Source organism: Alosa alosa, chromosome 18 (genome assembly GCF_017589495.1).
Source record: "Alosa alosa isolate M-15738 ecotype Scorff River chromosome 18, AALO_Geno_1.1, whole genome shotgun sequence".
NCBI classification, from domain to species: domain Eukaryota; kingdom Metazoa; phylum Chordata; class Actinopteri; order Clupeiformes; family Clupeidae; genus Alosa; species Alosa alosa.
The window spans coordinates 7213443-7226290 of record NC_063206.1 but is presented as its reverse complement, the minus strand read 5'-3'; the positions used below and the strand labels follow the sequence as shown (position 1 = coordinate 7226290).

The following is a 12848-nucleotide window of genomic DNA, read 5'->3' as shown; positions in this document are numbered from 1 at the left end:
ATAGGCTACTGTATAGGACATCAATGAAGACAAACATAAAAACAATTACATTAAATTAATTTTACAAATTGGTGTTTTTCAATAGAATATATAGTGTGTATGGACTGTGTGTGTGTGTGTGTGTAAATGTTTGCTGGAACATTTGAATTACACTGACAGAATGAGATGAACTAGACAAGGATGTGGGGGTAAGCGGATAAGGGGAAGTTTGGGTCGTAATCAACCGGTTGTTTAATTCTGTCTCCCAATGTGTCCTGTTTGCTATTTCAGGTTTGATGTCAAACTGTAGAGGACAACCCTCATATGCGTTATAAATGGTATTTATAGATCGAAATGCAGCTATATGTAGCTCACTGTTTATGAATTGTTTACTTCATTTATTTGGAACATACAAGGAAGCTACCTCCTACTTTTTCATCAATGGAAATATTTAACCTAACAAATACAAAAAAAGTCACATTTTAGGGTTAACTGAGTTCATTATATTAACCCTGCAAAGCCGATGATATTTTGCCTAGTGGTATATGTTTTTGTCCGTCTCATTACTGTGCGTCATGACTGTGGGGGTAACATAATCCTCCAAGAGGGGAGTTCATGTGACCTCGCTCTGCCGACACTCCCGTTGCCCGTTCCCCGTTCCCAGCACCCATGTGGCGGAGCTGGTCTAATACATCTCCCGGTTGTTATTATCGAAAAACCGGTTCAGGCAGGAGCAGTTTTCGCATTAACAATGTATCTGTCAAGTTCCAATCATTATGAAAACAAAGTATCTATTTTCCCAGATGCTGCGTTTAATTTGTGCTACAATTTCCCCAACATGCAATTTACTAGATGTCACCTTGTTCATGTGAAAATTAACTTCGTTAACAAGACTTAAGGCGCAATAGGCATGTTGGGGATCACTTCAGTATCCCAAATTTTAATTTTGTAAATGGTGAGTGTTTATTCGCACACAATATGCATATATGTCTCTCACGACTTACCTCAAAACCCTTCAGAACTGGCAAAGGCACAGGGTAGCCCGACCAGAGGTAAACTATTTCCCCGTTACGTCTATCTGCACATAGTTTCCACTGTCGACTAGCCGCGCGGTTATGCTGTGTGTGTGCGCGTGTCAGCAGGATGGGCACTTCCCTTGGTGTGTGTGAGTTGCGCACCACCCGGACCAGTGAAAACAGCTTTGAACCGGTTTATATTCCTACCGGCGATTCTGCGCTGAGCGGATGCGAGGGTTCAAAGCATCCCGAAGACAGCACGGCATCCTAATAATAGCAGGAACACCCGGGGACTCGATGTAATGCCGAGCAATGATATTTATGTTGGTAGTTTTCATTCCTCCGTCAGTGTGGCCAGATAACGTTAATGGCAACTCATTGCATTCGATGCACGCATTTATCTGCACAGGTGCCTACAGATCATTTTGAGGTAAGTGCAATAGCACGTTCATTATTTATTTTCTTTATGCTTTTGTAGCTAGTGAAACGACTAAGCGAAGTGATAATGCATCTAATCAAGATAATCATTTCAAGGACACATAAGAGTTTAATTGGTGACTGTGTAAAGTCTTGGTCCAGACTTGTTTGCATCGCTGTTGTCTTGCCAGCGCTGTGCTTTATGCATCAGTCTGACAAGACTTCTGCAGCCAGCGTATGATCGCACGGATGCTGAGGCAACTGTAGCAGGAGCGACTCTTTCCATGGGTAGACATTATTCATGTCTCTCCAATTGGAAACAGCGGTAGTTGCTCAAAGCGCACCCCGCTGTCCCAAAACAAAACAAAAGCGCTGCGAGAGCGCATACTCTATAAAGGGCGATGGAGGAAGGTAGTTTGATCCCACGAGACGACAGCTCTCCTCCTCCTTCGAGGTGTGGTCTTCACGGCAGCATTCAAAACCAGGCAGCCCGCGATGGAAAGCGCGAGACATCTCCAAAGAGCCTGAAGGCGTGAAACCTGCCTGCTCTGCCAGGCACGCACAATCGTGAGGGACGGACAACAACTCTTTTAACATCCCTCACTTTTCCATCTTAACCTCTTCCGTTGTCCCGATTTTTTGTAAGTGTCTAAGAATGCATTTTTAAGAAGATTACACAATTATAATGTGACATCTTCACCTCTCCGGTTCTCCGTTTGGAACCATGCGGAGCTTCTTCACTTTCAAGTATGTTTTATACAAAATGTTACCGTTGTTAAATCTTTCACTTCTCTCTCTCTCTCTCCCTCTCTCCCTTCAGATCCCCTCCTCAAGACCAACTCAGTGTAAGAAGTATGGGTGGTGTTACAGCAGAGAAGGCCCTGGATGGAGGTTGGGGATGGGTGATTGTGGCCAGCACCTTCATGGCGCAGTTCCTGGCCTTTGGCTCGCCGCAGTCGGTTGGGGTGTTGTACCCTGAGTGGCTGAGCACCTACCAGGAGGGGAAAGGGATGACCGCCTGGGTCGGTTCCATGGTGTCAGGAGTCGCACTGCTCACGAGTGAGTAGGAAATCTGTGTGTGCATTGTGGATGTGTGTGTGTGTGTGTGTGAGAGAGAGAGAGTTAGTGAGTGAGTGAGTGAGTGATTGGATTGTTGTTTGCCTGTTTTCCTGTTTCCTTGCATCTGTATGCTACTACAGCTAAAGCGTTTAATAATTCAGGGGCTGTATTTTGTGCTTAATTCCTTTTATCACTTGATGTCATCACAGTTTGGACACACTGGACTTGTATAAAACCATCATTAATTTATGATGGAATTCAGTTGGTTAATCACATACTGAATAATGAATTTTAATGTGTTGCTTCAATCGGCTCTCTGATGCATAATGACCTGAAGTGAAATCTTCACAGCTGGTCAGTTCTTTAGTCACCACAGGTAGTATGCACTCGGGCCAGATTTGGGCTAGATCTGGGCCATATGGGCCACAGGGTCAGCTTCTCTCCTTACAGCCTGCGAGTATACCATAGACATAACAAGGCATCTCTCCATATGAAATTCTATGGTAAGAGTGCAGACGGTTCATTGGCAGCTGTACTGGAGTTGGAGGACTGAGGGAAGAAATGCATATTTATGATGCAAACCGGCTCAGAGCAGAACACATCATAAACGGATATGCTGACAGTTATAAAATCTGAAATGTAAGTCAGCTCTTTATCAGGACCTCTGTCAAAGACTGTGTGTGTGTGTGTGTGTGTGTGTGTGTGTGTGAGAGAGAGTCTGTGTGTGTGTGTGTGTGTGTGTGTGTGTGTGTGTGTGTGTACACACACACACACACAGACAGACTCTCTCACACACACACACACACACACACACACACACACACACCTTATGCCTTTGGAGACCTGAAGAAGGTCACCTGGAGAACTTAAGGTAGTTCTTATCAGTTAAGATGCATGACCAGGTGAAGTGGAGTGGAGAGATAGGATCACTGACACTACATCAGTGTTTATCTGGAGTCAGATAAGAAAACAGCCACAGTCAGAGTTCTGCACTGATGAAGTAGACATGTACAGTAGACCATATACAGAGGATATCTGGTTCTGCCCGAGTCTGCGAAATGGCATCAGGTAGCAATGGGAGAGCCGTAGTGGGGACTGTTGGAGTGGGGGGCAATCAGGAAGAGAGAGTGTGTGTGTGTGTGTGTGTGAGAGAGAGAGAGAGTGTGTGTGTGTGTGTGAGAGAGAGATGGATGTAGAACAAGATATAGAGTGATGAATTGAGAGATAGAGAGAGATGAATTGCAAGAGACAGGGAGAGAAGGAAAGAGAGACAATAGGTAACAAAGACAAGGAAGAGCAAAAACTTTAAACTTTAAAAGTTTATGCAAGTGTTACAAGGCTTTCTGCACGTTTAGTCAATTACAAACAGTGTGAGAGATTCAGAGGGAGGAGAGCAGGCAGACTCAGCAACACAGGCTTTGCCATGTGAGTAAAGGCTCTTTAGTCAGGGCACATTAGTAGAGGTGGTGTGAACAGTGTCCAGACAGGGTTTCTGTGGGGATGATGCTGGCCAGTGCCATGATGATGCCACATCTGAAGTTCAGACACACACACACACACACACACACACACACACACACACACACACACACGCACACACACACACCATATGCCTTTGGAGACCTGAAGAAGGTCACCTGGAGAACAGTGTCCAGACAGGGTTTCTGTGGGATGATGCTGGCCAGTGCCTTGGAGGGAGGTGGAAAATGTCAGTCAGAGAACTGTTCCACTTTCCACATTTACAGCAGATCACATAATGTGTTCCACATTTCCGGACACAACTGACTGTTTATGGCTGTCTGTGTGTGTGTGTGTGTGTGTGTGTGTGAGAGAGAGAGAGTCTGTGGGGCTGGGTTTGTTTATCAACGCACTACCGACATGCCTTCATACTGTCGCTTCTCCAAATAGGCCAGGGTAAGAGACAAAGACATGACTGGGCAGTTCTCTATATACACCACTACACACACACACACACACACACACACACACACACACAGACAGCCTCACACTCACACACACATACACACACACTACTTTTATCCAGCTAGTTTTGACCCAGATCTTATTTTCACCTTAAGTAAACATTGCCATCTCCCTGACCACTTAGCCGAGAGTCGCATAGAGAGGGCTATGTGTCTAAAAAAGGGCATGTGACACAACGTGTACGCTACGAGGTGGTGAGACATGCACATGGCTCTGCTCCTGACCTGGCACTGACACACACGCAGTGCAAGAGAATCCAGCCCTGTCTGGACAGTGCCAAGCAGGCCACCTTCTCCTCGCTGCCAGGGCAGCGCCTGTGACGTCCAGTCCACTTCAGGACCTGGCAAGACCTGACAAGACCCACATGTTGTCTGTCTAGTTGGCAGCCTTTCTGTCAGACGTTACGACCATCTGCCTTTGACCTTTCTTTTCTCTCCTTTTCTCATTCTCTCTCTCTCTCTCTTTTGCTCTAACTCACACACACAGACCCCCACACACACACACACACACACACACAAACACACACGCATGAGCATATTAATACAGTTTGTTGTTGGGTTTGTTAGTGAGGTGACAGGGGTCATTGGTGGTCGGCCCAGCTGCCCAGCGTCGGGGGCATTCCTGCTCTGGGTCTCAGTGTAACAAGATGCTCACCCCCTGTCCTGCCCCATGCCCCAACACATGTTTACACCTGCACTGACTAACGAGGGGAGAACTGGAACAAAGTGTCCTTCTCTGATGACTTTAGAGAGAGAGGGGGGGAGGAAGGGAGAGAGAGAGAGAGAGAGAGAGAGAGGGAGGGAGAGCGGGAGGGAGAGAGAGAGATGTGAATGGACACACAAACACACACACACACACACATACACAGACCGTTTTAAGTACACATACACACACACACACACACACACACACACACAGACCGTTTTAAGCACACACACACACACACACACATGTGTGTGTGTGTATGTGTTTACAAGTTCAGTTGTTTTCCTGGATCCGTTGTTGTGCTGTTGCGTGTTGGTTAGTGTTGATATATTTATTTGGATGGTCATTTAATGGTTTGTCCCCCTTCATGTGCATGTGCGTGTGTGTGTGTGTGTGTGTGTGTGTGTGTGTGTACAGAACATGGCACCCTTTGAACTCTTTGAAGTGATCACATGAATGTCTCATATGTCCCAGAAAGACACCTTAATGTCAAATCTCCCTCTCTGCCTCTCCTCCCCCATATGTCTGTCTCCCCCTCTCTCTCCCCTTACATCATTTCTCCATTTCCTTCTCTCTCTCACTCTATCTTTCCTCATTTCTCCCTGTATACTTCTATCTCTTCTCTCTGTTCTCTCTCTCTCTCTCTCTCTCTCTCCATCTCTCCCTCTGCACAGGTCCCGTCTGCAGTGCGTGCGTGGAGAACTTTGGCGCCCGTCCCGTGACCATCTTCAGTGGTGTGATGGTGGCGGGAGGCATGATGCTGAGTGCCTTCGCCCCCAGCATCTCCTTCCTCATCTTCTCCTACGGGGTCGTAGTCGGTACGACTCCACACTCCCGCCTGCACACGTACATGCTCAGAGCGGAGCGGACGCGCTCTTTTAGCGACGCGCCGAAGGCTTACCGCACACACTCTCAATCACGCCAAAGGTAGGCAGTGAGGGAGAGAGGAACACTGGCTAGGGTCACACACACTTTGTGTGAGAGTGAGGGACATTGGGAAAAGAAGTAGGCAGACTTACAAACACAAACTCTTTGTTAGAGTGAGGCACTCTGGGGAATGTAGTTGGTAGAGGTGAACTCAAATCAGCAAACAAAAGCGATTTTAAGTAGTTGTTAATTTGATTTGAGTTGATTTCATCTGCTAATGTTTATGAACACACACACACACACACACACACACACACACACACACACACACAAATGGTCCAAGAAGATGATTCTCCACAACAAACAGCACCATCACCCTTAACATTTAAGAGTCTTAAATGTTTACACAAATACATTTAAAAGATACAATAATCATAATAATAATAATAATATTAATATGTTTTATTTATAGCGCCTTTCTCAGACTCAAAGTCACTTTACAAAGTTAACAAGACAGCGTGTTTGCCTCAAATGTTGGCCAAGTATAAAAACACTTATAGTAGTTTTGTTCGAGCTCAGGATCTATCCTTGTGTGCAAATCGCAGACCCCCCCCTTTCTCTCTCTGAGAGCCTGTGACAGTGTTTTGGGAGAGAGGATGATGTCTGTGTTATTATTGAGGAGATAGGCGCCAAACGGACAAGTCTGGCCTGGGCAGTGTGAACAGGAATCTGAGGAATGTTCTTCCTCAGACGTCTCCTCCCGCACTAAACAAAGCTGCTTAGTCACATGTAGGCTGAAGTGGGGGCAGCAGGCTGCTATTGGTCTGCTTATTCCTGCTCCTGAAATAGAGAAGGATCAGTTGACCTTCAGCATTTCAGACCCGTCATGTTAGCATGAGTGTACCAAAATGACCACACACACACACACACACACTGTTTAGATATAGATCTTTTACATCTGTTCCGTGTTCAGATTTAGATGTTTGGAGAGGTGCATGTGTGTGTGTATGTGTGTATGTGTGTGTCTGTGTGTGTGACGTGTGTTGTGTAATGGGTGCTGCAGTAACTTGTGCGTCCACTCAGCATTCTTATGTTTCTGGATGTGCCCAGAACACACACACACACGCACAGAAGGAAACCGGATACAGAGGCTTGCCCTCTGCAACAGTGTGAAGGTGGGGGTAGGGGTGAGGGTGGTGGCACTGAACACGGGCCATTTAAAGTGTATTTAAAGTGTAGACTGATAATATTAACGCCTTATAAAGACAGCACGTGCACCTGGCCTCCTTAGATTAGCTTCCAGTGTGTGTGTGTGTGTGTGTGTGTGTGTGTGTGTGTGTGTGTGTGTGTGTGTGTGTGTGTGTGTTCACGTGCACCTGTCCTCCTTAGATTAGCTTCCTCGTCCTCGTTCCTGATTTTTGTATTCTGGCTGCCAAAGCAACAGATGAGTGTGAAGGTCAGAAATGATTTAGGAATCAGATATAACACCAACAAGTGATCTGTTCTGATGCAGCTAAGTCTGACCTGAGTATATCCTCCCCCATCCCTGCACAACAAACAAAACACACACACACACACACACACACACATACTGTACACACACACAAACACACAAACATATACACACACACACACACACACACACACACAAACACACACACACAGACACGTCTAAAGCAGCAATTGTAACACACACACATGTAATATGATAGGGCATGGCTGAAGGTCTATTAAGGCGAGTCTGTTCTGTTTTGTCTTACAGGTCTGGGCGCTGGCCTCGTTTATGCTGCTTCCCTTACCATCACCTGTCAATATTTTGACAAGAGACGTGGTCTTGCTCTGGGCATTGTCACCACAGGTACACAAAAAAAAACATTTGTGTGTGTGTTTGTGTGTGTTCTTCTAGTGCACAGCTAGAATACACTGGATCTTGGTAAATGCCTGACAAGGCGTCTTTGTATTTTCGTCCGATGATGAACATCATAGTGACACACTCACATGGACATGCACGTGCAGTGCCACCAAAGAATGTTTTAACTCTTCCTCGACCAAACACTCAATGAGGTCACACATTGACACACAATTTAAACTGGAAAAACTACACACAATTTGTTTAGCTCTTTGTCCTTGTCCTAATGAGTCCTGCGTGTGGATCATCCACTCATTTACTACAAAGTACACTAGAGTGACTATATCTATATTATAGTTAGGCATTATATAGTACCACAGTTTATATATAGTGCACTGACTATGGTGTGAATGAGGCCCTGTTTAGACGACAACAAAAACAATGCAACGGGTGATGTTGTTCTGCGTTTGACCCTGTCATTTAGACGCAAACGGAGGTTTTATCCCCTCGCAAACAGAGTTTTTAAAGACTCCGGGCTGATCATTTTTTTAGGAAAACTCTGTTTGTTCGTTTGCGTCTAAAGAGGTACAAACGGAGATTTTTGTGAAGAGGCAGAGATTTTTAGTCAGTTCAAAAGAGAAAGAGGAAGTGATTTGTTGCTGTTGTTGATATTTTCGAGATTCTGATTGGCTAACATGGGCTTGAGCTTCTCGTTACACTGCCACGTACAGGTTTGGCATGCTCTTGAAGGCATATACCCGGGTTAGTGTAAAGGAAAACTTTTCTGAAAACTGACAGGTGTGCACGATGTTATTTTTGAAAACGGAGAGGGTGAAATGTCCGTTTATGAAAATAGCCGGCCGAGTGTAAACGTAGCCTGAGTAGATGTTCCAAACACACTGCCAGTTTCCTGTCCAATCCTTTGGTGCTTGTGTTTTAACCCCTCCTCTCTCCCTCCTGTTCCCGCTCACCTCAGGCACGAGCGTGGGCGGCTTCCTGTACGCCACGCTGCAGAACGAGCTGATCGCCCACTACGGCCTGGACGGCTGCCTGCTCATCATCGGCGCCCTCTCGCTGAACCTGATGGCGTGCGCGGGCCCCATGAGGCCGCTGTACCTGCCGGGCTACTACCTGAAGCAGCGGGCAGTGCTGAAACAGCACGAGGAGGAGCCGCCGCTCTACGAGAAGCCCACCACGCTCATCGTGCCCCCCTCCGAGAAGGCCGTCCTCGCCAGCAGCGACCTTCAGACCACATCCGGCTCGGCCGAGAAGAGCGCCGCCGTCGAAGTCACCAAGGAGCTCCTCATGGCCATGGACACCAAGGTGGTGCTGGACTACGAGGCCGAGGCCGAGCGGTCGCGCGGCGGCATCGGCGGGATCCTGTCGTGCGCGGCCGTGGCGCGCGTCGTCAAGCGCAAGCTGCGCCCCTACGGGAAGTACATGCACGAGACGGCGGAGATCCTGCACGGCCGCGTCTTCGCCACGCTCTGCGTGGCCATGTTCCTGTTCGCGCTGGGCGCCTTCCCGCCCGTGCTCTTCATGGAGGACGTGGCCATCAGCGAGGGCCTCATCGACAGCGTCAGTGACATCCCGCTGGTCTCCATCGTCGCCATCACCACCGGCGCCGGCAAGCTGCTCCTGGGCGTCCTGGCCGACCTGCCGTGGATCAACAGCGTGTATCTGTACGCTTTCACGCTGCTGGGCGCTGGCATCGCGCTGCTGCTCATCCCCGTATGCCACAGCTACGTGGGGCTGCAGGTGCTGTCCGCCATGGTGGGCATCTTCTCAGGGAACTGGTCACTCACCCCCTACATTACCACCAAGATCGTGGGGCTGGACCGGCTGAGTCAGGCCCATGGCATCCTCATGTGCTTTGGAGGGTTTGGCGTGGTGCTGGGGCCCCCTGTCGTCGGTACGCTTAAAACACACACATGCACATGCACACAAGTTTGTTTGTTTTTGTAAAAGGGTTTGTTGTTGTTGTTGTTGTTGCTGCTGCCAGGGAAATGAGGTCAGAGCTTATAGGTCATAATTCACACATTATGACATCACCCTAAATATCTTCCCTTGCTCTCTCCCGCAGGATGGTTTTTCGACTGGACCCAGTCATACGACCTGGCCTTCTACTTCAGCGGGAGTTGCGTGATTCTGGGCGGGCTCTTCCTGTTCATGGCCACACTGCCCTGCTGGGATACTAGAGAGGCCAGGCAATCTGCCAATCAACCAGCCAGCCAATCAGAAGAGGAGCCGGCGCCCCAATGCAACGGAGACTCCTCCATTGTGTAATGGGCATCGCATCCCATACACCCGAGCCACTCTTGTCCCCCACCCCCACCCCCCCTCGCTCACCCCTGCCCGTGCCAAGAAAGAACTGTCCCTCTCGGCCAGTCTCCTACAGATTTCAACATAATCAAACCCATAGGGTCACTTTAACTCTGGTGCCAGTTTTCACACGAACCTTAAGCAACTGCTCTCACAATGAATAGCCTTTCTATCTCTTTGAATGTATTTTTTTTTCTACTCCAGATTGCTCTACTTTGAGAGAAACGAAGACAAATGTTTTCCTTTATCTTCTGCAGACTTGATTATGGCCTCATTTTAGGAGGCTTGGATTAAAAAAAAGAAATTTTTATTTTTTTGATGAAAACTTACTACTAATATAGATTGTGTTTACCGAATAGACGTGGTAATTGTTAACCATTTCACGTAATCTGTGAAATGGTTATTTGCTTTTTGATAGAACTTACCAAGCACGATGCAAAAAAGAGAAGTCTGTAGTAGTAGGTGACATTACAGACTGTTTGGAACGACAATAAGCACCTCACCTGTGTGTAAACTGTAGACCCTCTGTACACTGTGTCATATAGTCGAAACCAAGTGAATATCCAACTTCACGTTCCCCAGGAGGACACCTGTCAAGCGGGGGACGACAGCAGCCAGTTGGAGTTGTGGAGGGAATGCACTTAAACTTACCTCTCCTTCACCTTCTCCTGAAGACGCACAATTCCTTTTTCGACATTCACCTCTAATGCCTTTCTGTCTAGACACACTCTCGCTTTTGCCTCTCGTCTCCTGCCTCCTGCTCCGTGTAATGCCAAAGCCATAGGGGCCTAGGGTAGGCCTCTTGGTCATAGTACATTCTCGGACTGCCTGATTAGGTGAACCTGACTTGTTAATTTGTATGAGAAGAGTTAATTTGCAAAAACAGATATCTCGGTGTATTTTTCGAAAACATTACTTTTTTTTTTTATTGTGCATTCCATATAGTATCAATCAAAACTGCAGTTGGTTGTTTTGATTTAATTCTAAATAAATCCACTCAAAACAACCCAATTGCTGTTTGATTGATGATCAAATTCACAATTAATAAAAAGAAATCATTCAGGAAAATGCATTAAATTGCTTACTGCAGTTGGTTGTTTTGATTTAATTCTAAATAAATCCACTCAAAACAACCCAATTGCTGTTTGATTGATGATCAAATTCACAATTAATAAAAAGAAATCATTCAGGAAAATGCATTAAATTGCTTATCTGCTTTTGCAAATTAACTTTTCATTCGTCTCTTTGCAGTCTCCACATGCGACTTCAGACTATGTCCCTCCCTATGTTTCTGTTAGGGATCATACACTAAATAATGTACGTTGTACAATACAACAAAGATGAAGAAGAAGGGAGATGCACTCTCCTTGCAATTTAGCCCTCGAAAATGCTGTTTTATATGTTGTTGTTTTTTTTAAAATAATTCCTCAACTATGTCAGAATATGTCCAGAGGTTTTGTGTTTGTTTTTTATTATTATGCACTGAAGTAGTTAATTGAAATGCACAGTAGTAGAATATGATCTTTTTGTTGTGTTGTTTCGACACAAGAGAGTGTTGTCATGGTAATGATTTAGTGACGCTTCACACCGCTGCCTTGCTCGACCTGTGTTACTAGAAGGAAGCTGTCAAGCAGTTGTAGTCTTCTGGGTGATCACATGACATGTTTGTAGTCTTCTGGGTGATCACATGACATGTTTGTGTTTACCAAAGCCACCACTCTGGGATACTCTGGGAGAGTGTTGTCATGGTAATGGATACTCCCCGACGTGATTGTTTTTGTTTTTATTATTTTTATTGTTTTTATTTTTTATTTTCATTTTTGTTTTTATTTACAGGGTGAAGATTGTAAATGTGAGACCCAAAACACAGCAATGCTGTTTTCATATGCTGTCTTATTTTTAAATGATTTGTATTTTAACCTTCTTTATTTCGTAGTGTCAGTGTTACAATATTTATGTTTGCTATGTTCAGTTATTTTTATTTTATATATAAGCATGATTCAATAATAAAATATGAATTGATACAAATGTATGGCTTGCCTAACTTTCTGATGCTAAGTCAGGCACAGCACACATCACAGAACACATAAATCATAGAACACAAAAATCATAAAACAGATATATCATAGAACAGATATAATAGACAAAATAGTCTGTGCTGGGAAAACAAGACTGCTCTGTCTGACTGATTAAATCAACATGACAGCTTCCACAATAATGGCACTAAAATGAACATATTGACATTTCAGGCTTGTGTGTGTGTGTGTGTTTCTGTGTGTGTGTGTGTGTGTAGTTGTTCGTGTGTATGTGTGTGTGTGGCAAGAAAGATGAATATGATAAACATTGAATAATCCATCTCAACAGGAAACACTGAGGACGATAGGTCAACAAAGGGTAATCTTGTAGGTCTCACAAGGGTGTGGCTAGCTGTGTGTGTGTCTTTATGTGTGTATGTAAATGTTTATGTGTTAACAGAAACGAAAACGATAACTATAGCGTTAACGATAACTATAACGATAACTATAGCGATAACGATAACTATAACGATAACTATAGCGATAACTATAACTATAGCAATAACTATAACTATAGTGATAACTATAACTATAGCGATAGCTATAACGATAACTATAGTGATAACTATAACGATA

At 45.4% G+C, this 12848-nt stretch overlaps 1 protein-coding gene across 2 annotated transcripts; it reads left to right on the top strand.

Moving 5' to 3' along the window:
* The first annotated feature begins 639 nt into the window (after positions 1 to 639).
* On the top strand, positions 640 to 12225 carry slc16a9a (solute carrier family 16 member 9a). Of its 2 annotated transcripts, none has more exons than XM_048269078.1 (6): positions 640 to 1425; positions 2233 to 2471; positions 5834 to 5977; positions 7789 to 7884; positions 8852 to 9787; positions 9959 to 12225. In XM_048269078.1, exons 2-6 carry the CDS (start codon positions 2267 to 2269, stop codon positions 10159 to 10161), a joined length of 1584 nt encoding a protein of 527 aa, XP_048125035.1. In that variant the 5' UTR covers positions 640 to 1425; positions 2233 to 2266; the 3' UTR covers positions 10162 to 12225. The 2 variants fall into 2 exon arrangements, with proteins under 2 accessions (XP_048125035.1, XP_048125034.1); XM_048269077.1 differs by lacking the exon at positions 640 to 1425 and adding an exon at positions 1489 to 2053.
* The last annotated feature ends 623 nt before the right edge of the window (positions 12226 to 12848 follow it).

Bases quoted from the DNA above. Each gene is read 5' to 3' on its own strand.
- slc16a9a (XM_048269078.1), top strand. From the start codon at position 2,267: ATGGGTGGTGTTACAGCAGAGAAGGCCCTGGATGGAGGTTGGGGATGG. The intron at 2,472-5,833 runs GTGAGTAGGAAA...CCCTCTGCACAG, and splicing joins AGGAGTCGCACTGCTCACGA to GTCCCGTCTGCAGTGCGTGC. The intron at 7,885-8,851 runs GTACACAAAAAA...CGCTCACCTCAG, and splicing joins TCTGGGCATTGTCACCACAG to GCACGAGCGTGGGCGGCTTC.